Source organism: Podarcis muralis, chromosome 17, assembly GCF_964188315.1.
Source record: "Podarcis muralis chromosome 17, rPodMur119.hap1.1, whole genome shotgun sequence".
Lineage (NCBI taxonomy): Eukaryota > Metazoa > Chordata > Lepidosauria > Squamata > Lacertidae > Podarcis > Podarcis muralis.
The window spans coordinates 9,240,540-9,262,824 of record NC_135671.1 but is presented as its reverse complement, the minus strand read 5'-3'; the positions used below and the strand labels follow the sequence as shown (position 1 = coordinate 9,262,824).

Genomic DNA, 22,285 nt, shown 5'->3' with positions numbered 1-22,285 from the left:
GGGCGTTATCTGTAATGCGAGGTTCTAGATGCTGCGTGTTTTTAATGCGTGTTTTTGGTTGCTTCTTTTGTTTCTTAGATACTGTATTTCACTGTATTACAACCTGCATTGTTGAGGTCGGGTAGGGCGGCAGCGCGCTTGGGGCTGTGCAAGTACAGCAACAGCAGCAGTGGTCTGGTGCTGCTGCTGCAACTGCACAGCCCAGAAATTGCCACCCTCTTGCACTGATAAGCAGCAACGACTCCACCGTAAGGAGGATAGTGATGCAGCAACATCCCTCTGTGCTGGCTGCTCCTCTCTCTCTCTCTCTCTCTCTCTCTCTCTCTCTCTCTCTCTGTGTGTGTGTGTGTGTGTGTGTTTTCACAAGCAGTAGTGAATAGAGGGAGCACCTACCCCATCAGGAGGATGGGCAGTCCAGCCAATCTCGGAGGTCTCTCCTGTTGTATCCAAAAGAATCTCTGCCAAATGAAAGAGACAAAAGCGATGAGTTTGATACAGCAGCCGCTCCTATCCACCGCTATTCCTCACCACCCCCATCTCATCTCATGCGGGCCAGTATAATTGCTAGTCTTAAGCCCTACTCGCTATCGGATACGAGATCTAGGAGGAAGGAATTGCAAATGCATTTGTCAGCTTTGCAAGTGATTTCTTGCAAGTCTTGAGGCATGATTCTCATGGTTCTCCATATCTTGGGCATGAGTCATGTGTGCCCTTGTTTATCACCTATTCACTGCCAGCTTTCATGGGAGAACTTGCTCGCGAGAAGCAGCTGATGCCCTTGTGCTCACACAGGCAGAACATTTGCCTCATGTGGACGCAGGGCTTGCCAACAGATTTGCAGAAGACAGGCCAAGCAGTTGAAGACAACCACCTCTTCAAACAATTGCATGACTGGACTCAAGACAAGAGAGGGATAAGAGTCTGAAAATACAAGTTATAATTGAAGGGGGCTGCTATAAACCATGCAGCAGAACAATGTAATGAGAGCTGGCAAAGAGTTATGAGCTGGATATCCCCCATTCAAGTCTTGACTCCTGTATACCTGAAGGAGCGTCTCCACCCCCATCGTTCAGCCCAGACACTGAGATCCAGCACCGAGGGCCTTCTGGTGGTTCCCTCATTGCAAGAAGTAAGGTTACAGGGAACCAGGCAGAGGGCCTTCTCGGTAGTGGCGCCTGCCCTATGGAACGCCCTCCCAGCAGATGCCAAGGCAATAAACAACTATTTTACTTTTAAAAGACAACTGAAAGCAGCCCTCTTTAGGGAAGTTTTTAACGTCTGATGCTGTATTGTTTTTAATATTCAGTTGGAAGCCGCCCAGAGTGGATGGGGAAACCCAGCCAGATGGGTGGGGTATAAATAATAAATTATTATTATAATATTATTATTATTGACTAAGCACCCTCAACTCTGGTCTTCATTGGAAATATGAGGATAACAGCATTGACCTTACAGGGTTGCTGTGATGATTATATGAAAAGTCTGAAGACTTTTGAAAAGTGTGATTTGAATACAAATTATTAGCAGACATGTTTTTTAGAGCAACACACAAATTCTGAGCCTGTGTGAAGGAGCCAGCTCTGCCAAAGGTCTCCAACCAGGCACCCACAGACCTGCAGAAGTCTTCCCGGGTACCCATAATAGAACAGTATGCAGTACGTGCTTGGTTGCATTGAAAGTGTAGGGCCTACATCTGTTTCGTCAGTTTGCAAATGTGCCCACCAGCCAAAAAAGGTTGGCAGACTCTGGGATATGCTATCTGCATGATCAAGGGATACCAGTGGGGCAGGTTCTCTCTTATGATGCTTGGTCTTCTCCTGCTTAGCCAATTTAGTGCTAAAGTGCTGAGCCAAGGACAGGATTAGCTCTTCTGCAAACCTGGCTTTTGGAGCACTGCGTGTTTTTGAAGCACAACAGAACCCTGGGCAACCCTCTAGGCTGCAGCTCATCTCTGAAGCCACGTAAGAACATAAGAGAAGACCTGATGGATCAGGCCAATGGCATTTTGTTTTATCAGTGGCCAAACAGATGCCCCCGATAGGAAGCCCTCAAGCAGGATTCCAGCACAATAGGAACTCTCCCCTCTAGGTTGCAGCTCATCTCTTAAGCCAACACATCTCCCTTGCACTTATGTAGGGAGATGCAGCATAAAGGACACATTTTGGTGCACAATTCATTTTTTATTTAAGTTAGTCCATGTGTTTACTCTCTGCCCAACCAAGTTTGCTTCATCCAAATTGAATACCGTATTTTTCGCTCTATAAGACGCACCAGACCACAAGGCGCACCTAGTTTTTGGAGGAGGAAAACAAGAAAAAAAAAATTTCCGAATCTCAGAAGCCAGAACAGCAAGAGGGATCGCTGCACAGTGAAAGCAGCAATCCCTCTTGCTGTTCTGACTTCTGGGATAGCTGCGCAGCCTGCATTCGCTCCATAAGATGCACACACATTTCCCCTTACTTTTAAGGAGGGAAAAAGTGAGTCTTATAGAGCAAAAAAATACGGTAATTATCTGAGCCAAACAACCAAGTTTTTGGACCCACTCTGCTCTTCTGTTTGCAATTTTTTACACTGATCTGAATATTTTATTTTTATATTGTAACTTGCCCTGACACCTTATGGTAAAAGGAGGGTAATAATAATAATAATAATAATAATAATAATAATAATAATAATGCAGTCATGCAAATTATTTTTAAATATGAAGGGAGATTCATAGAGAGGGAAAGTGGGAAAGAGAAAAAAATTGGCAGCCTGCATTCTGTGCTGCTGGCAAGCAGGCTACTCCCCAGATGGTCTGTCTCCGGTGACCCTGGTAAAAATTTTTCAGAGCGTGAATATTTCATAGGCTAGCAAATATGCCTGGCCTGCAGCTGACAGGGCTTTTCCTCTAATAGGGAACATTTAATCCTACAAATGCTCCCTCCCTATTAGAGAAGGGCTAGCTAAGGGAGGCTAGTGAAATATCCCTTTTTCGACTGGGGAGATAGGCAGGGCTTCTGTAGTTTCTCTCAGGTCAGCATAACTAGACAGCATTTCCTTAGAGGCCCCATCAACACCATAGACCTAAAGCAGTATCATATCACTTTAAGAAGTCATGGCTTCCCCTCAAGAATCTTGGAAACCCTAGTTTGTTAAGGGAGCTAAGAGACCCCTATTCACTCACAGAGCTACAATTCTCAAGAGTGGTTTAACCGTCAATCCCTCTTCCCAGGGAACTCTGGGAATTGCAACTCTGTGAGGGGAACAGGGGTGTCCAAAACTCTCAGCACCCTCAACAAACTACAAGTCCCAGGATTTTTTAAATGACTGTTTAAAGTGGCATGGTACTGCTTTAAATTTGTAGTGTAGATGAGGTCGGGAGTGAGGGATCAAGGCCAAAGGACGAGCTATTTTCTGCTTGGTTTGATGACAGCTTTTGCTATTGGTCCCCTTCCTATGACCCACTGGGCGCCACCCTTTCCCACCAGGCATGGCCAGACTCTGTGGCTATGTAGTCTAAACCACTGAGCCTCTTGGGCTTGCCGATCAGAAGGTCAGCGGTTCAAATTCCCACGATGGGAGTGAGCTCCCGTTGCTCTGTCCCAGTTTCTGCCAACCTAGCAGTTCAAAAGCACACCAAAGCAAGTAGATAAATAGGTACTGCAGTGGTGGGAAGGTAAATGGTGTTTCCGTGCGCTCTGGTTTCTGTCACAGTGTTCTGTTGCACCAGAAGCGGTTTAGTCATGCTGGCCAGATGACCTGGAAAGCTGTCTGTGGACAAATGCCGGCTCCCTCAGCATGAAAGTGAGATGGGAACCACAACCCCGTAGTCTCCTTTGACTGGACTTAACCATCATGGGGTCCTTTACCTTTGCCTTACCCACCAGGCATGGCCAGACTTTGTCCCTTTACTCACTAAGTGCAACTCATGACCTCCACTAGCTGCCAAAAGGTCCCACACCTCTTGTGTCTGCCCTTTATACCAAAATATCCTCCTCCTAACATCTCAAGATCTGAGATGCTGAAGACCTTAACTCAGTCATGCATGGTGATCCTAAATGGACCCTCCTTTTTTGCACAGTCTATGCGGAACAGCAAAAACAGCAGCTTGGGGGTCTTTGCCAAATAAATGCCAGGCCATAATATGTGACTGGTACCCTGCATTCAAGCTTCCTGGGTCAGGTGGTGCAGGTTTCCATTACCAATACATTGTCTCTCTTATGAGATCTGTTCTTGTGGATTTCATTGACATGGGCAATGGGTGAATCTTCTTAGTAGAACTGAAATATCAAGACCTGAATTAATAAAAATAATAGCTTTGATAGAATTTCAACATATACAATTAATTGGTCAAAATCTAAATCAATGCCAGTGAGCATTTTGTAGATAATCTACTTTGTATTCTACTTGCTGCTTTGGTTGGTGCCCAGAGGTCATAACATATCTAGGCATTGGGGTACCAAGATATATTTCTCAAATGAGTACAATGAATTTGAAAAGGTTGGCAAAGGGGATCTTCAGTGATTTGGGAAGATGAGCACTACTTAGATTTAGTATTGGGGTTATGATTAATACACTTGTAAGATGAATGCTCTGCCACAGATAATATACAGAGTTTGTGATATTTCATAATGCATTTCCCGAGTGTATGTTCAAAAGATTAATGGAATAATTAGAAGGTTTATTAGGGTTAACTCTCCACCTCATTTTTCATTTAAGAGAATGCAGCTGCCAATATTGGAAGGACGTTTTAAAGTTTCCAGATACTGGTGTGTATCATAAGGCCTACCTGTCAGCTTGTACAAATAATTGGCAACTGGTTTCTCCTTCTATGAATATCCTAGTTTGGGTGATTTGAAAGATGGCTTATTTAACACCCAAACATTGGATGGTCAATGTTTGGGTCTACATATAATAAACAGGAAAGACCAATGCCACCTTCAGTTTTAGCAACTAGAGGGTTATTGTGCACATGGCTTGGAAGTCAGGAGAACAACCAGAACAGTCTGCAGAGAAGGAGAAGGGGAGTTGTTATGTCTGGAATGCAGACATCTTGCTGGTTACCATGAGAAGAAGATGCTAGACTAGATGGGCCTCTGAGGCAGGCTCTTTTATTCTCCCTAGGCTCAACTACCACCATCTCATTAAGTCCTAGGAGCTCACAGGAATTTGGGCAGTTAGATTTTTTTATTTTCTTTTTACATTTTCTTTCAAGTTTTACTCTTAAATACTTCTGTGTACCTAGGGAGTCCTTCAAGTAGGGAAAACCACTATTTTATTTATAGCAGGCCCGTTTTGCTTTCTGATTGACAGGCACTTGGCCACACAAGGGATGAAAACATGGGCTTCGCTTCCCCTTCACATTGCTAACAGGATAGCATCCTGTTATCATTGCTGTGCTGAGCACCGCCACACTGATCTGCCGGATCTGCTTTAAATCAAACCACATTTTTACCCCTGTCACTCAAGTACGGCAAGGAACTGGGGGAATGCCTCCCCGTTCAGCCAAGCCCAGCTACTTTGGAAGGGCGAGGTCATCGTTATGTCTATGGACTTGCTCCTGCTGTGTATTTCAGTACAATGTCTTCACACTTTATATGGGGCGACTCCTCCACCACCACGTTCAAAGGCATTTCAAGATGAAGAGGGAGGTCAGATTGCACCACTTCAATTTACAGAAGAAAACTCTGCCGTCTTATCAGCTCGGCCAGCCAACGCACAACAGGAAAGTGTGACGTTATCTCAGCATTTTATTCACACCATGTTTGGAGGCCGGTTGGCTATAGTTATTTAAAGCACGAATCCTGCAGCACTTTTTCAGAATAATATTGGATGCAGCATAAGCTTGTGTATGTTAGAACTTTCTTTGGATGCAAAAAGTGGGAAGTTGGCAGCAAGCAGCATGAGACAACTGATGGGAGGCGTGTGCTCAACAATCCTCCTTTTCAAGAGTTGACAGTAACCTGCATTAGAAGTTGCACAGAAAATCAAGGGGTAAATAATGATAAAATACACATCAGCTGCCCTTATTTTCCATCCCCGTCGAAGCTCCGACCATATTTAGCCTTTTGAGGAAAAGTTGCGGGTGCCTTTTCAAAGCATATGAGGGTGGAAAACTTGACAGGTGCTTTCTTTCAGTTTTAGTCTCTCTAAAAGTCAAAAATTTCAAGAAGCCGGGGGGTGGGGGGGTTGGTTCCTGAACATGCCATATGTATGGATGACACCCAGCTCTTTCCCCCTGTTCCATCTGAATCAGGAAAGGCAGCAGAGGTGCTAGACAAGTGTTTGGAGGCAGCGATGGGCGGGATGTGGGAGAACAAAATGCAACTGAATCCTGAAAAGACAGAGGTGTTACGTTTTCCAAGTTCTTGCATCTGTAAGCTGGAAGACAGCTTGTTCTGGATGGGGTTGCACGCCTTGAAGGACCAGGTTCATAGCTTGGGGGTCTCCTGGATCCAACATTTTCACTCGTGGCCTTGCGGGCTACGATTGCCTATTCCCAGCTATAGCTCTCTGCCAGCTGCAGCCTCTTTTAGACAGAGATGACTTAACCAGGGACCTCCAGGCTCTAGTAACTTTGAAAACTATTACAATGCGTTCCACATGGGGTGCACAACTCATGACCCACCAAACAACCAAACTCTGCTTTGGGACACTACGTGAGGGGCATCAACTAAAAGGGATCAATTAAAACAGAACCCAAACTGATGGCTGGGTGTTTCTAGCAAGGAGGTTTCAGGCAAGCAACTATTAAGAGCATCTGCTCATCACTGACTCATGGAAAGCTTGCAAACTAGATAAGCCTTCCCACCACTGCAAGAACTGCCTAAAAAGAACACAAAAAGTAATTTGGTGGATTGACTCTTCCTGACACCTAGATCCTTGCAACGTTCTCCTTTCTGAGTGACTTTTCTGAAGCTCCAACAAACATGATTCCTTCTTTTCACCTAGGGCTGTCCTGTGCACTTCAAGAACCAAGCAGTGAGATGTGAACTCAAAATTACGACAATTCCCTGCTCTTAGGAGGGAAACTGATGTTCAGTGGCAAACAGAAGACTGGGAAGTAGGGGCTGATGTCATTCTCTTGCAAAACAGTGTGGGGAGCTACTTGCAGGGGAAGTGATATGGGGAAGTGGGGTTTGACCCATTCTCTCACAACCTCTCTCCTCCTGCCTTGCCTTCTGTATCTTCCTTGAAAAGTGTGCCGCCGCCACTGAAGTAGTGGTGCAAGTCTGAAAGCCTTGGTCGGTTTTACCGCTTATGTGAATTTCCTGAATTGGAGGTGGGGTGGGGGGAGTTTTCCCCAGATTCCTCGCTGCACTATGCAAATCTCCAAGCTTCTGTAACATGTTGTGCATCCAAATATACCAATTCCCTCCCTGCCTCAGAGCAGTGTGTGCACAAAAGGTTGTGCCTCTATCTACTGATAATTTGTTTCCATGACTGAATTTAAAATTGGATATAATTGGGCATAAGGAGGGTCAAGAAATCTTGTCTGCCATAGTAGCTGAATTACAATATGTGCATCAGAAATTCAACAAGGCGGAGTAGTGCATCCACTCCTGAAAAAACCAATCCTGGATCCAGCAGAGTATGGCATCTCCTGGTCGCAAATATCCCCTTACTGGGCACCCTCTTGAAAGGGTGTGGCGGATCAGCTTCAGGGACCTTTGGAGGAAGCAGATTTACTAAGCCCATTCCAATCTGGTTTCAGGCCCAGTTTCAAGACAGAACCAGGCTTGGTTGCCCTGATGGATGACTATTATCAGGAGAAAGAGTCTCTCAGTGACTTTTTATACCATCAGCCATAATATCCCCTTGGATGGCTCTGTGGGTTGGGAGTGGGAGCCAACCTGCTGCAATAGTTCTGCTCCCACCTCCACGACTGGTTTCAGAGAGTGGCATTGGGTGGGACTGTATGTCAGCCCCTTGGATTTTGCACTGTGGAGTGCCACAGAACACCACTTTGTCCCCAGTGCTGTTCAACGTGAATACGTAGCCTTGGGTGTGGTTACTGGGGGATTTGGAGCACAATGTCATCAGCACACGTTGCATCTTAACCAGGTGTGGCTTTGCAAGTCCTGGACCAGTGCCTAGAAGCAGCGGAGTGGTGGATGAAGACTACTAAACTGAACCTGATGCCTGGTAAGGTGGAAGTGCTGTGGGCGGGTGGCTCCTAGTTCAAAGAATAAGGAAGGAGGGTGTCTACTCTAAATGGCATTGCACTCCTCCCAAAGGATCAGTTTCACTGGAGGTACTCCATGATTCATCTTTGTCAAGGAAGACTCAGGTGACTGCAGTGGCCAGAAATGCATTTTTTTCAGCTATGGTTGTTCCTGGGTGGAGATAGTCTGGTCACAGTGGCCTATGCATCCAGAATAGTGCAGGATCCAGTGGCTACACTGCCAAGTGGTGCAATCTACCGCAAGCATGTCACACCTGCAGTGGCTGCCCATACTTTACTGGGCCAGGCTCAAGGTGATGTTCAAGGTGATATAAGGCCCTATCAACTGCGAACCAGGGTACTTGAGGGAGCATCTTCTCCCTTATACTGACCTGCCTCTTCACTGGGATCTACAGATCAGGCACTCCTGATTGTACCATTGTCTGCATGCATCTGTTGGCAATCAGGGAGAGACCTTTTCTGTTGTGGCACCCAGTCCCTCTCCTCCAAAAGACGACAAGCCCCAACTTTAACTGTGCTTCATCCTCTTTTTTTCTTTTGCCAAGCATTAGCTGATCTTTAATATTCAACTTTCAACTGATCTGTTTTGTGTATTTTTAAAATGTGGTTTACTGTATTTATGCTTTTGAGTTAATGTTGCTTTAATATATTCTGTAAACCGTCCTGGAATTTGATAATGAAGGGCAGTAATAACAGTAACAACAACAACAACAACAACAACAACAACAACAACAACAACAACAATAATAATAATAATAGACAGCCTTCCACCAGTATTTGGTCCTTTGCTGGAGTACCAATTTCAAACCGAGATGAAACTGGGAGTTTCTGTGTGAATTAGAGCAAAAAAAATGCAATCACACTATGCCTTGCAACAGATGACATGGTGGACAAGCTAGGAAAGGCTTAGCATGTAACTATTGCTGATTTGGCTAAAGGGCACCAGAGTAGAACACCGACAGCAGAGGGACACGGCTGAAATCTTTTTGTAAAAACCACATGGATTTTTGCACCGTCATCATACATGCAGGTTAACATTTTGGGAAGAATCCTGGTGGTTACTGTTTTAAAAAGTTATCTCGGTGATACCTAGTGAAATGAAATGTTTTATAAATTAATGGAGGGGAATGTGGAAATAGAGCTAGAGAAAGTATGAGATATGAACTAGGGTACAACAAATACATACAGTCGTACCTTGGTTCTCAAACACCTTGCGACTCAAACATTTTGGCTCCCAAACGCCGCAAACCCAAAAGTGAGTGTTCCGGTTTGCGAATGTTATTTGGAACCCGGATGTCCAACGTGGCTTCTGCTCGAGTGCAGGAAGCTCCTGCAGCCAAGCAGAAGTCACGCCTTGGTTTTCAAACGTTTTTGGAAGTCAGACTTCCAGAACAGATTCCATTTGAAAACCAAAGTATGACTGTACCCTACTAGATGGCAAGGTAGAGGAAGTAAGGTTGGTTTTTTTCAGCTTCAACTGTAGGGCCCTTTTATCTCATGTCCTCATGGAATGCTCCCCCAGGAAGGCTCGCCTGACACCTTCATTACATATCTTTAGGCACCAGGCAAAAACATTCCTCTTCTCCCAGGCCTCTGGTCAATTAAACAATCTAAGGCCTTTTTATAAAAATATATATGGGGGGGTATTGTTTTTGTTTGCTATTATAGTATGTATTTTTGTATTTTATATTGTAAACCACCTTGTGTTCTTTGAATGAAGGCTGGTATAAATAATAATAATAATAATAATAATAATAATAATAATAATAATAATTACTATTATTGCTCCTGCTCAAGAAGCGGTAAAATCATTTCCCACTGTTGGCTCCCAATCCCCTTGCTGCACTTTGCTTAGGATAGCAAAAGGCCATCTGCGGCATCCTCTACGGGCCAGCTCACACACCCTGCTTCTTAGCCAGCAGGAAAAATGCCAAAATGCAAATGGCGTTACAAGATGCATGCGGTGCCATCGGCTGTGAAAATGTAAGCCCGGTGCTGCCAGTTGCCAGCTGGGTTCCTGCGATTTATGCATAACCATCAGAGATCCGGACCTTTCCCAGTTGCTGCTTCCATATGTATGGAGGAAAAACCCAACTACTAAAAATGCACGTGCGCCATTCACAAGAGACAGCGCCACACTTTTTTTTTCAGCTGATGACAAACAGCTGCATCTGCCTTTCCAGAACTTCCCAGAATCTCCTTCAAGCAAAGTATTGCTTCTCTCCAGACGGTACTTTCCTTCCTGCAGGTGCTCTTACTTTTCTTATCTCCCTTTGTTCTCGTCTTCGCTCATCACAGATTCCCTCCTTCCTTCGGTTCTCCAGCAATTTTACTCCTGCTTCCTGACCTGTCTCTTCCAAAGGCTTTCATGTGTGAGGGAAAGATGAGCATTCATCGTGAAACGGTTCAGGTCAATGAGCACATGTGGCCACAGGGATTTTCCTTGGCCCAGCAACAGGGCTGCTCATGAGTCATGACACTTTTGCCCTTCCATCTCCCACTCTCTCTTTCCCAGGTTTTTCTTTCTTCTCTCATCCCACATATATGCCGCCTCTGATCACTTTCTACCATTTCCCAACCTCTTCATTAAACACAACCAAGCACCCTGTAAGGGGAATCTACTTTGTTAGGGTTTTAGTCTTGTTTAAAGTGTATTGGCTGTTTTCCTGTTTCTAACCATTTTTAAATTATTTTAATTTCCTTGAGATGGCTGTTTAGAAAGGAATAAATACAGTGGTACCTCGGGTTAAGTACTTAATTCGTTCTGGAGGTCTGTTCTTAACCTGAAACTGTTCTTAACCTGAAGCACCACTTTAGCTAATGGGGCCTCCTGCTGCCACCAGAGCCTGATTTCTGTTCTTATCCTGAAGCAAAGTTCTTAACCTGAAGCACTATTTCTGGATTAGCGGAGTGTGTAACCTGAAACGTATGTAACCTGAAGCGTATGTAACCCGAGGTACCAGTGTAAATCAACAACGAAAAACATTCATTTCTTTCTATCTTCTTGGCAAGAATGACAGGCCATAAACTGCATCTCGAACAGTGTCATGTAATGTATCCCAAAACCTCACTCAAAACCATTCTGTTTTCTAAACCAGCACCACTCCAATGCAAGGGATCAAACCCCATTCCTAAACCCACAAGCACAAGGAATCACACCCCATTCCTCTCAGTTGGTAGAGCATGAGACTCTTAATCTCAGGCCCGTGGGTTCGAGCCACACGTGGGGTGAAAGATTCTTGCTTTGCAGGGAGTTGGACTAGATGAAGAAGAAGAAGAGTTTGGATTTGATATCCCGTTTTATCACTACCCTTAGGAGTCGCAAAGCAGCTAACAATCTCCTTTTCCCTTCCTCCCTCACAACAAGCACTCTGTGAGATGAGTGAGGCTGAGAGGCTTCAGAGAAGTGTGACTGGCCCAAGGTCACCCAGCAGCTGCATGTGGAGGAGCGGGGACGCAAACCCGGTTCACCAGATTACGAGTCAACTGTTCTTAACCACTATACCATGATCCTTGTGGTCCCTTCCTACTCTATGATTCTATGAAGCCCTAAACCATCAGCATCTCAAAGACATCTCAAAGATTCCTCCCCTCCTCCCTTACTGATTTTTATGCTAGGAACTCCAACCCAGGATCCACAAACTCTTTAATTTAAAACCCTCTGTTCTCATTCCCTACTGAAGCTGACCAGCAAGTGCCCATGAGCAAGCAATTAAGTTATAGAAAAGACAGCCACCTCTTAACTTGACGCAATAAGGCCAATAGCGTTTTCTCTCTAGAAAGCACCAATATTGCACTTACCTTCTAGAGATGATGCTACACTGAGGATGCACGCCATCCACAGCCAAACCATCCTCGTGGATCTTCTCTTCCCTCTCATGATGGCGTTAGGATCCGCGTAGCTTCTTCAGAGCTTCCCGCATCTTCCATAAGTCACAACTGCCTCTCAGCACATGTTCCAAATGGACCAGGGGGCCTGCAGATCTACATGCATAGGCAGCTCCACCTGAAAGGAGAGACAGCAAAAAAAAAAAAGTATTGGCTGAAAGAAACCACTGCACCAAAAATAGGAATGGGAGTTAAATGGCTGAAAGAGGGGATTGGACAAATTTGTGGAAGACGGACTAATCAATGGCTATTAGCCACTATAACTAAATGGAACCTCCATGTTCAGCAGCAGAATATCAATGGATAACAGCTGCTAAAGGACCAGCAAGGCAGGATAATAATAATAATAATAATAATAATAATAATAATAATAATAATAATAATATAATTTATTATTTATACCCCGCCCATCTGGCTGGGTTTCCCCAGCCACTCTTCCAAAAGAATATTAAAATACTGTGATACAGGATGCTGCAGTTCTGTCCTGCTTTAAGCTTCCAAAAAGCATCTGGTGGGACACAGCTAGAAAGAGAATGCTACAACTCTTGGCTTGGTCCAGCAAGGCTTTTCATCTTAAAACAGCCAATTCTTGTTTCAATTATCTCAGCACTGTTTGCTGTTCTTAACAATAGCCAAAGTGAGGCAAGAATCCATATTGAGCAACCTGGATTTCCCTGTGTCATCTTATGCATGGCTTATGGAGGAGCTTCCACAAACTGCAGTGCTGTTGACTCGCTTTGTGCAAACTTTGCAAACCTGCCCTCCCAACCAATCTAACCTTCTCAAATTGGTTAATGGCTGACTTGAGTTAACAGAAAATCCACTAAATATGAGCCACTCGAGTTGGGGGGATGGAGTGATCTGTATCCCAGGGTGGGATAGAAATCCCACCCACCCACCACACCAGATGATCAATGATGTCTGTATCCCAACCTCACTGGAGTCAAGTGTTATGGAAGCACACCTCAATAAGGAAATATCAGGTGATAGGATCAGGGTGAGGGGAGCTGCTAAACCAAACTGAAGGGTCTTGAGGCGTGCACACACACACACAGGTTAACCTGTCTCTGCACTAGTGGGGCGTCCTGAATTTCAAATTCTCAAAATGAGGGGTGCTAAAAAAATTGTAACATGACTTGGGAAATCAAAACATATTTTGGTTAAATTAATATATTTTAGTTTTGCTTGGTAAGTAAAATGTTAAAATTGCACAGAAATAATTTAAATTTTTTTGTCATGTACTTATTAAGTATTGCCCGACATTTTCAGATAGTATTTTTTTAAAAAAAAATCAGCTTTCTGAAAGCAGTTTATGTTCTTGGTATCATAGAATTGTAGGGTTGGACGCCCAACCCCTTGCAATGCAGGGCTATTTTGCCCGATATGGGCCACAAAACCACAACCCTGAGATTAAGAGTCTCATGCTCTATTGACTTGAGCTATCCCAGCTTCTTCCTCAAACACAGACTTACCAAGCTAAATGTTGTCCAGTCACAAAAATAATAGCAGATTTGAATTCCTCACACCTGAAAACTTATTTTTAAGACCCTTTACTGGAGAAATTTAAGTTTCATCCCCTAAAATGACATGCCCTACTGCACTAGTCCTTAATCTATCAGCCAGGAACTGAATTTCCTCCAGTTGATGGTTCAGAGGTACTGACAAACAGTTATCTAGTTTTCTTCTTGTTTGCGACTTCCCAGAAAACATTATCCATCTGATGGGACCCCAGTCTCTCCACACATAGGGAGATTCACACATCATCCCAAATTGGGGACTTGCAAACTTTCCCACACAGGAGAGTACAAAAGATATATTTCAGTAACAGGTGATTTTCTCTTGGAAAGGCTTTTGGAGGCTACGTTGTGAAAATGAATTTTGTTTTAATACAATTTAATTGTGCAATTAGGAAGCCGTTTCAAGACACCTCCAGGCTCAGGCTCACTCAGAGTGGACCCATGTGTCAGAAAGTTGTGTTTGACATTGCATACACCCATGTGAGGAACCGACAGCGAATCCTAGCTCCCTGGAATGTGCACATTTGCAAGATATAGAAAGTAAGAGGCCCTTGTTTTTGTTTTATTACACACATGTATTGTGGTTTTCTGAATATCCATCAAACACTTTAAAACCATGCCAATATGCAATATGCAAAGGGCCCAGCACTATCTGCCACATCAGTGACTTCTAAAAGCAAAACAAAACAAAACTACAGAAAAATGAGGAAAGTCAAGCTGGACAGATCCACAACTAAAAAGTATATTTGCTTTTTGCCTGTTTTCATTGTCATGTCTTTCCACAAAGTATCGCAGGTTGTCTGTTCCCTACCCCTTTAAAGAACAAAAGCCCTCATATTTCCTGGGGTGAAAGACAATTAAACCAATTTTACGCTGCAGTATACATATGCCCTTGAATTCCAAGGCTGCTAAAAGCATGTTTTTGTGAGAAGACATGAAAAATGAACATTAAATAAAGTATAGTTAGGCGGATTTCAAATGTATTTCCTTGCAGATGTGCAGGCTGTGGATGTTTTAGGAAAATCTGGGGAAAGGGGATTTGCCGGAGTAAATTGAGCAAGGGAGGGAATTTAAAGAACCATTAGACTGTCAGGCAGTCTCTCCAGGGGAAGTGGATAGGAGTTCCATTGCTTGAACCATTTATAGAGTGTCTAAGCAAAGCCGCAGAGAATACTATGGGGAAAGCTGTAAATAATAAAATACCTGTCTTCCTAAACAACCTTTAATACCGAGATCTCAAAGCATCTTGCAGCATTCAGAAAAAATAAACAAGAAAAGAGCCCTGCCAGATCGGAGCAAAATGTCCATTTGGACCCACAACAGCCAGTGTGACGCTTCTGGGGAGCCCATGAACACAACAGCATCATATGTTCTTTGGAAACTGGCATGCCAAGGCACATTGCCTTGTATACACAGAGTCACTGGTACTGTAACTGTGCCTTTTCTAAAGGTTAGGGGACCACATTTGCAGAGGCAAATGTGTTGTTGTTGTTGTTGTTTTTACATTAGGAAGTCATCAAGGGCTGGATATGGGAATGGGGGGGAAAGAGAGGGGTGTGTGACTGAAATCACAGGACTAACTAGAGCCAAGAGGCCACTCTCCACCACAAGGCTGGGCCATCCACAACAGAGATGCCTTTCCGAATTATTTTAAGGAAGTGAAATGGTAGAACCACACATTATACAAAATACAGGGGCTGCTGCTAAAAATGGGAGCTGTGCGTCAAGGTCTTCCTCTTCTCCATCCCAAATGTGTAGTACAAGTTAACATCATGACAAGAGCAGAAGGGAAAGTCTTCTTCTGCCTACACTTGAGATCACCAACTGGTGGAGGAACGTGACCCTAGTGGGGCTTGTCCACACTGGAGTTTACTGTGTGTTTGCAGCTGTTTTGCATTCCAATTTAATTTGTGTAGTTCACATGGCATTACCTTCAAGCAACACCAGTCTCAGTGCTTTCCCTCTGTAAATTCAGGATTACTCGATACGGGGATATGTTGGGAGAAATTAGACTCCAACCCACTCCACTTGGGGTCCCAGAAAATTTGTTTTTGGGTGGGTTGATCAATCATCGCTTTTTGCTACTCTTGCTTTCCATGCCCACTACAGTGGTACCTCGGGTTACATATGATTCAGGTTGCAGACTCCGCTAACCCAGAAATAGTGCTTCAGGTTAAGAACTTTGCTTCAGGATGAGAACAGAAATCGTGCAGCAGTGGCGCGACAGCAGCGGGAGGCCCCATTAGCTAAAGTGGTGCTTCAGGTTAAGAACAGTTTCAGGTTAAGAACGGACCTCTGGAACGAATTAAGTACGTAACCAGAGGTACCAAAGTACATCCTCAAGGCTTTTGTTTTTCCAGTGCACTCCTGAACAGAGGAGCATAGCCTTAGTTATATTTTAATTCCAATTCCCTCAGATTTGCACAAAACCAGAAAACTGCAAAAGTATGTGTTGAGAAGCTGCAACTGCCGGATTGTGTGCTTCTGCACACTTCCTGGATAGGGGTTTTGTTTGTTTGTTTGTTTGTTTGTTTGTTTGTTTTTAAGTAGGTATGTGTGCTGGCATGTATTGGAAAGACCAAAGTTGCTCCCCACATACAAATCAATTTATGTATGGGTGTGACTATGTTCAAAATTCCACCTGGGGAATAGTGGATTCACAGCTACGTAATGCTTAAATGTGGACAAGCTGCAGACAAACTGCCATTTTCAGTCAGCCCTGTTGTCCTTTGTAGTGCATGTCTTATTTTCATAGCCTTCTACAGTAATTTACCAAAATCTGATAAGTTTGTCAAAGAACCCAAACCCCGGAATCAAATGACCAAGTATGCCATTAATTTATTGCCCCATCCTTTGGAAGAATTTACTATGGATGAGGTGAGGTTTGAAGGAGATTTGGAACAGGGAGACATTACCATATACCTCACTCTGTGTATCTTTGCCCCCCACTCCCTGCCTATCCCAAGATCCCCTCACTCCATCCCTTATATCACCTACAGGGAAATTCTAGCCTGAGCCAACCTGAACTGTTCTTCCCGCCATTGCATCTATGCTTTTGTCAGGCTGGATTAGACTAGAAAATTACTTTCCCTCCCCCGTTTCTTAAATAAATTATGACTAATCCGAAAAGCTGGTTTTGATTTAGACAGCAGAGGGGGGGAATGAAAGAAAGTTTCTGCTGATTTCAGACTCTCGTTTACCCACAACCAAAGCCTGAGAAGGAAGGAGAATGGATGATATTATAGAGGCAGGCACCACAAGCAACAGCCACAGTATGGGTCTTTCCTCCCAGTTTGAAGGGGGCACTCTGGCACACGGTGGCCCTCTTTCAATTCCAGGGGAAGACCCACAGAACGCTCGAACAGCTATAGGCACAGACTGAACGGAGCCCAGGCTTCAACTGCAATCGCAGAATGACTTTCATTCCCCAGGAAAGGCTCTTGCAGAGGAAAAAGCAGCTAACAGCGGCAGCTCCACATTCCTCTGCATTCTTCGCAGTGCTCCGTGCACAAAGAGAGTTTCTTCAAGGCAACCTTCAGGTAAATAAATCATTTTCAGAGGAGTAGCAGTGCGAGTCCCTTGCAGCATGAACAACAAAGAGCCTTGTGGTACCTTAAAGACTTAGCAAATTTATGATGGCATAAGTTCATCGGATGAAGCAAACTGCAGTCCATGAAAGCTTATGATGTTAGCCAAAAGGCTCTTTGTTACTTCTGAAAATAAATCTGGATATGCCAAGATTCAAGCACACGGTAACTACTGAACCTGGGGAGTAGCGGAAAGGGATTCAGTCCATGTAGCACCATCAAATTATGGAAAGGAGAGAGGAACTACAGCCAGGAAGCCTCTGTAAAGCAACAGACCTGGTCCTCTATAAAAGCGTTTAGATCAGGTTTGTTTTCTGGTCTGGGCACAAAAGGGCCTCTGCTTTTGACCTTGACAACAGGGCCTGCCTCACTTCTGCCTTGCCCAAACTTTGAGAGAGATGGAGAGAGCCACAGAGGGACTACACCCTTTTCTTAAAACAGCACGCTAGATAGGCATTTGATGGGAGCAGAGTCTGCTGATGCACCAAATAACCTCATTCCCCATCTGTACATTTCCATGTCCCCTTGAAATAAATTTCTAAAATATGTTGGATGGAAATCTGCACATTTCTCATTTAAGTTCAACATCTCATATTCCCCATCCAAGGGATTACTGCTCCTCAGTTCTGAGCCTATGGATTAGAAGATACGGACCTCTGAGCTAACACAAGATTAAATCCATACCATAAATATCTGGTGCAGAATATATTTTAATGTAGACCCAGGCCTGCATAGCCACAAACCCACCAATGCAAGCACAGCTTGTCAGGGGATGAATAAACATCCCACGTTTGCCTGGGAGAGAGAACCGGGAGAAATGTACTAATAATAAATGAGAAGAAGAAGAAGAAGAAGAAGAAGAAGAAGAAGAAGAAGAAGAAGAAGAAGACGACGACAGCCAAACCATCAGGCATCTACAGACCATTGGGCAACATCAGGTTTGCTGCAGAATCTCAAAAGCCCTGCTTCAGAGCTGCTGTGGATCCTTGTCTTTCTCTTCACTTTTAGCAACAGATAACCATGTCCGTTTATTTATTTATTTGTTTGTATACGTTTTATATTTTACACACACACACACACACACACACACACACAAAAACACACACACACACACACACACACAGAGAGAGAGAGAGAGAGACAGTACAGTATACCTGTCGAGAGAGAGAGAGAGAGAGAGAGAGAGAGAGAGAGAGAGAGAGACAGTACAGTATACCTGTCTACAACCAGAACATATTCCCTGCAGTTCCCAGTGTTGATGGGTGCGTTTATATTCCCAGTGTGGGATTTATTTGCACATGGTGACACCATCTAAAATGTTTTCTGTATGAACGATCTGACTTGGCGCACCCTAGCCACCCACCCTCCATCACCTACATCTCGTTGTCCCTGGGGGAAACTGTGTGTGCGAAGCTGTAAAATATCACAAAGTCAATTAGTGAGAGACGGACCCCACAAAGCCCCACCTCCACCCCTGGCAAAATACAACAACAATGGAAATTGCTTTGTCTGCAGTAACGTGGACCTGTGGGCAGCGAGTTGGAAACATCCGAACGGAAAACAACATGCAAACATTTTCCCTATGGGAACCCCAAAGCCACATAATTTGTACCTTGTATTTGGGATGGATCATATAACCATGTAGTGCAGGGAGGATCTGAGTAGAGGAAGAGAGAGGAGGTTCAAGCAGAACAATCGCTAAGCACACAAAAAATTCCATGGGCAACTTGGAAATCCTGGTCTTATTTTCATTGGCGTTTACCCAATTGTCCATAGAGACAAAAAATGGTGCCGCTGAATAGCGTCACCCAACCACCTGCCATCTACGAGCCAGGAGATGCAAGTGCCATAAAGTGCTCATCATATAATAATACTTCTTTAAATAGTACAAAAATGGTTTCCATTCTTTCACAAAAAGGTGAAGGTTTCACGGTCGTATTTGCAGGGGGTGAACTAAATGACCCTTGGGGTTCCTTCTAACTCTTCAATTCTATAATATTGGGGGGGGGGTCATGCTGATGTATATTTTGCTCTGGAAGGCTTAATTTGGTCAGAACCAAGTATATACTTCCAGAGTTAACGCTAAACACATTATTTCTGGTAAATGAGCCACCGTAGCCAATAGAGGGCCATGAAAATTTGTATCCCGGGCTTTTAAGACTCATCTACCTATGTACTATCTGAAATCAAAATGGCGCATTCATTGCCAGATGCAAAAAAATTTTCAGTTCTCCCACCCCACTATTACAATCTAAAGTAGTCACAACGCAGGTGGAAAGTAAAAGGAGGAAGAGCGAGGAGAAGGACCTGAAAATACACTAAGAAGGGCTGGGGGACAAACTTTCAAATAATAAAAAAAAGTACTATACATAAAAAAAAAGAAGCCATCCAAGGTGCTTTTTGTTGGGGTTTTAAAATAGAAAACGATTGCAGCATCATGTGTTTCAGGAAGTGCTACAGTATGGAAAACTGACAAATACAGAAAACATTGGGTGGGGGAGAGAGAATTAACATGATTTGAACTAGCAGAAGGATTTACCCTGGAAAATTTTAGGATTTATAGATTTTATATGCAGTTTATTGTTTGTTTCTTCTGCACCTCAAAACAACTGTGTTTGATTTTTAAAGCATCAGACATGGTCTAAAAAGCTTTCATGACAGAAGGATACTGTTCATATTTTAAATAGGCCTGGGATGTCAGTCACCTGACAAGTTTAGACAGCCTTTTATTTGACTGAGTGAAATAATGTCAAATATCCCATGAAGTCAAGAACAACCTTGTGTATGTTGGCATTTGCCCTACCAACAATGAATTTTCTGCTATCCACACAGAACAACCAAGTTATTAAAAAAGGACACAAATCTGATCTTCAAAATGATACTATTAAGAAACCAGTGGTAATAAATTTTACTACTACTGCAGACCTGAAAAGTCTCCATTAGAGTAGGTCCAAATAAAATATCTCAGTGGGTGGCTCCTGCATAAAAAGTTATGAATTTGAAAGAAAAATACTCTCTGCCCTGATATTTGTTATGTTTATATAATCCTCTAGTTGATGATACTTCGAGGATCTGATTAAGCGAACTAAAGCCCATGAAAGCTTATACCGCAATCTATTTTAAATATTTACCTTGCAAATAAATCTGTTAAGCAGGAAGTATCCCACCTTTTTATAATCACTTCATGGGATCATCTGATAACAATGGCAAGTGTGAAGGTCCCTTGCTCTCTGAGAGCCAGGGTCAAACATATGCATATATGTTCATATTAAGTCTGGCTCCAGTGTGCTCCCAACTCTGTTGTTTGAAGCTGAGTACACATCAGGTGAGAGCTGGACCATAAAGAAAGCTGATAGCCAAAGAAACAATGCTTTTGAATTCTGGTGCTGGAGGAGGCTCTTGAGAGTCCCTTGGACTGCAAGAAGATCAAACCTCTCCATTCTGAAGGAAATCAGCCCTGAGTGCTCACTGGAAGGACAGATCCTGAAGCTGAGGCTCCAATACTTTGACCACCTCATGAGAAGAGAAGACTCCCTGGAAAAGACCCTGATGTTGGGAAAGATGGAGGGCACAAGGAGAAGGGGATGACAGAGGATGAGATGGTTGGACAGTGTTCTTGAAGCTAACAGCATGAGTTTGACCAAACTGCGGGAGGCAGTGGAAGACAGGAGTGCCTGGCGTGCTCTGGTCCATGGGGCCACGAAGAGGCGGACACGACTAAACAACTACACATCAGGTTACCAACCATCAACTGTATCCTGTAGCTGTTTGAGAAATACTCATGTTGTGCTCTCTCTCTCAAACCAGTTTCCATCTGATTTGAAAACGGAAGTTGCAGTTAAGGTGAGGCGTGTGCATTTCAGGTAGCCGTTGCGCATGCGCAGATGACAGCTTCAGTGAACCGGAGTTTGCCGCAGGGAAACAAATCAGGTATTCTGCTTCAGGTGAAGGCATTCCCACCTCATCTCTGGAGTGAACAGTAACATAAGAAAGTAGCTTAGAACATATGGGGGGGGGACCTAGCTACGGTTCAAGATGCTGATGTGCACACAGCCATAGAATTAGCTCACATTCCACATTTCTTACACACAAGAGTTCTGACACAGTCGTACCATCTCCAGACTTGTACCATCAGCAAGGTTACTGCATCATGCAACTTCAGACCATATCTAGGATCTGTACTGGGCAGAGGGCCTTCTTGGTAGTGGCACCTGCCCTGTGGAATGCCCTCCCATCAGATGTCAAACAGGTAAGCAACTATGACTTTTGGAAGACATCTGAAGGCAGCCTGGTATAGGGAAGTTTTTAATGTTTCATGTTTTATTGTGTTTTTACAGTCTGCTAGAAGCTGCCCAGAATGGCTGGGGCAATGCAGTCAGATGGGTGGCATATTATTAGTATTATTATTATCATTATTATAATCATCATCATCTATAGAAAAGTCCTCTGCGGCCCCTGGCTCTCTCCAGACAAGCTTCTGCATCCTTTCTCTCCAGTTAAGCCACACGGCTGGCCTGTCTCCCCTTAGAAGCTGTGCAGAAACATTTACAAACATCTCTGGAGAGGCGGAAGTACACAACCCAAAGCACATCTGACAAGACCCCAGCATTTTGTGAGGGGGCAACCTTAGTGTGATCGAGCATGATGCTCTATGCAGTTTGAAAGGGAAAGTAGGATGCTCATTTTTAAAAGAAATTAACTTAATTGTCTCTATTCTTTATTACTGTCTTAATAAATAAGTACTTGGAGATATTCAGTGATGATTAATCGCCGAGTGGTCCAGTGACTCTGCTTTTCTAGACTGACAAAATGTGAACCCTAATTTTCATAGGGAAGCGATTCGGAGAATAACTTGCCCAAAGCTATTCAGCAATTCTGTCTCTCTTACACCAAGGATTCCAACCCTGCCCACAAAATACCACCATCCCCAGAGCTCTCCGCTAAACGACCCACACACAGTGCATACTGGAAATTGAGTCTCATCACAGTCGTTATGTTTGCACCATAAAATGGTCACTGGCAGACATACTCCAGACGCGTGGCGGCTGATAAAGAGCTTTTAATTATTTCAACTAAATTGTTCAGTGAGTCAATATCCCTTTATCTTCTCATCATTAATTACTACA

General features: G+C 43.8%; 1 protein-coding gene across 3 annotated transcripts in view; it reads right to left on the bottom strand.

Moving 5' to 3' along the window:
* The window catches only part of LOC114587337 (ephrin type-B receptor 5), a 156,848-nt gene that overhangs the window by 90,666 nt on the left and 43,897 nt on the right, over nt 1-22,285 (bottom strand). For all 3 annotated transcript variants that reach the window (XM_077921506.1, XM_077921505.1, XM_028711375.2), the window contains 2 exons: nt 11,969-12,173; nt 394-458 (listed from right to left, as the gene is read on the bottom strand). In XM_077921506.1, the coding sequence (XP_077777632.1) occupies nt 394-458; nt 11,969-12,047 (144 nt within the window). In that variant the 5' untranslated portion in view covers nt 12,048-12,173. The remainder of the gene's footprint in view (nt 1-393; nt 459-11,968; nt 12,174-22,285) is intronic.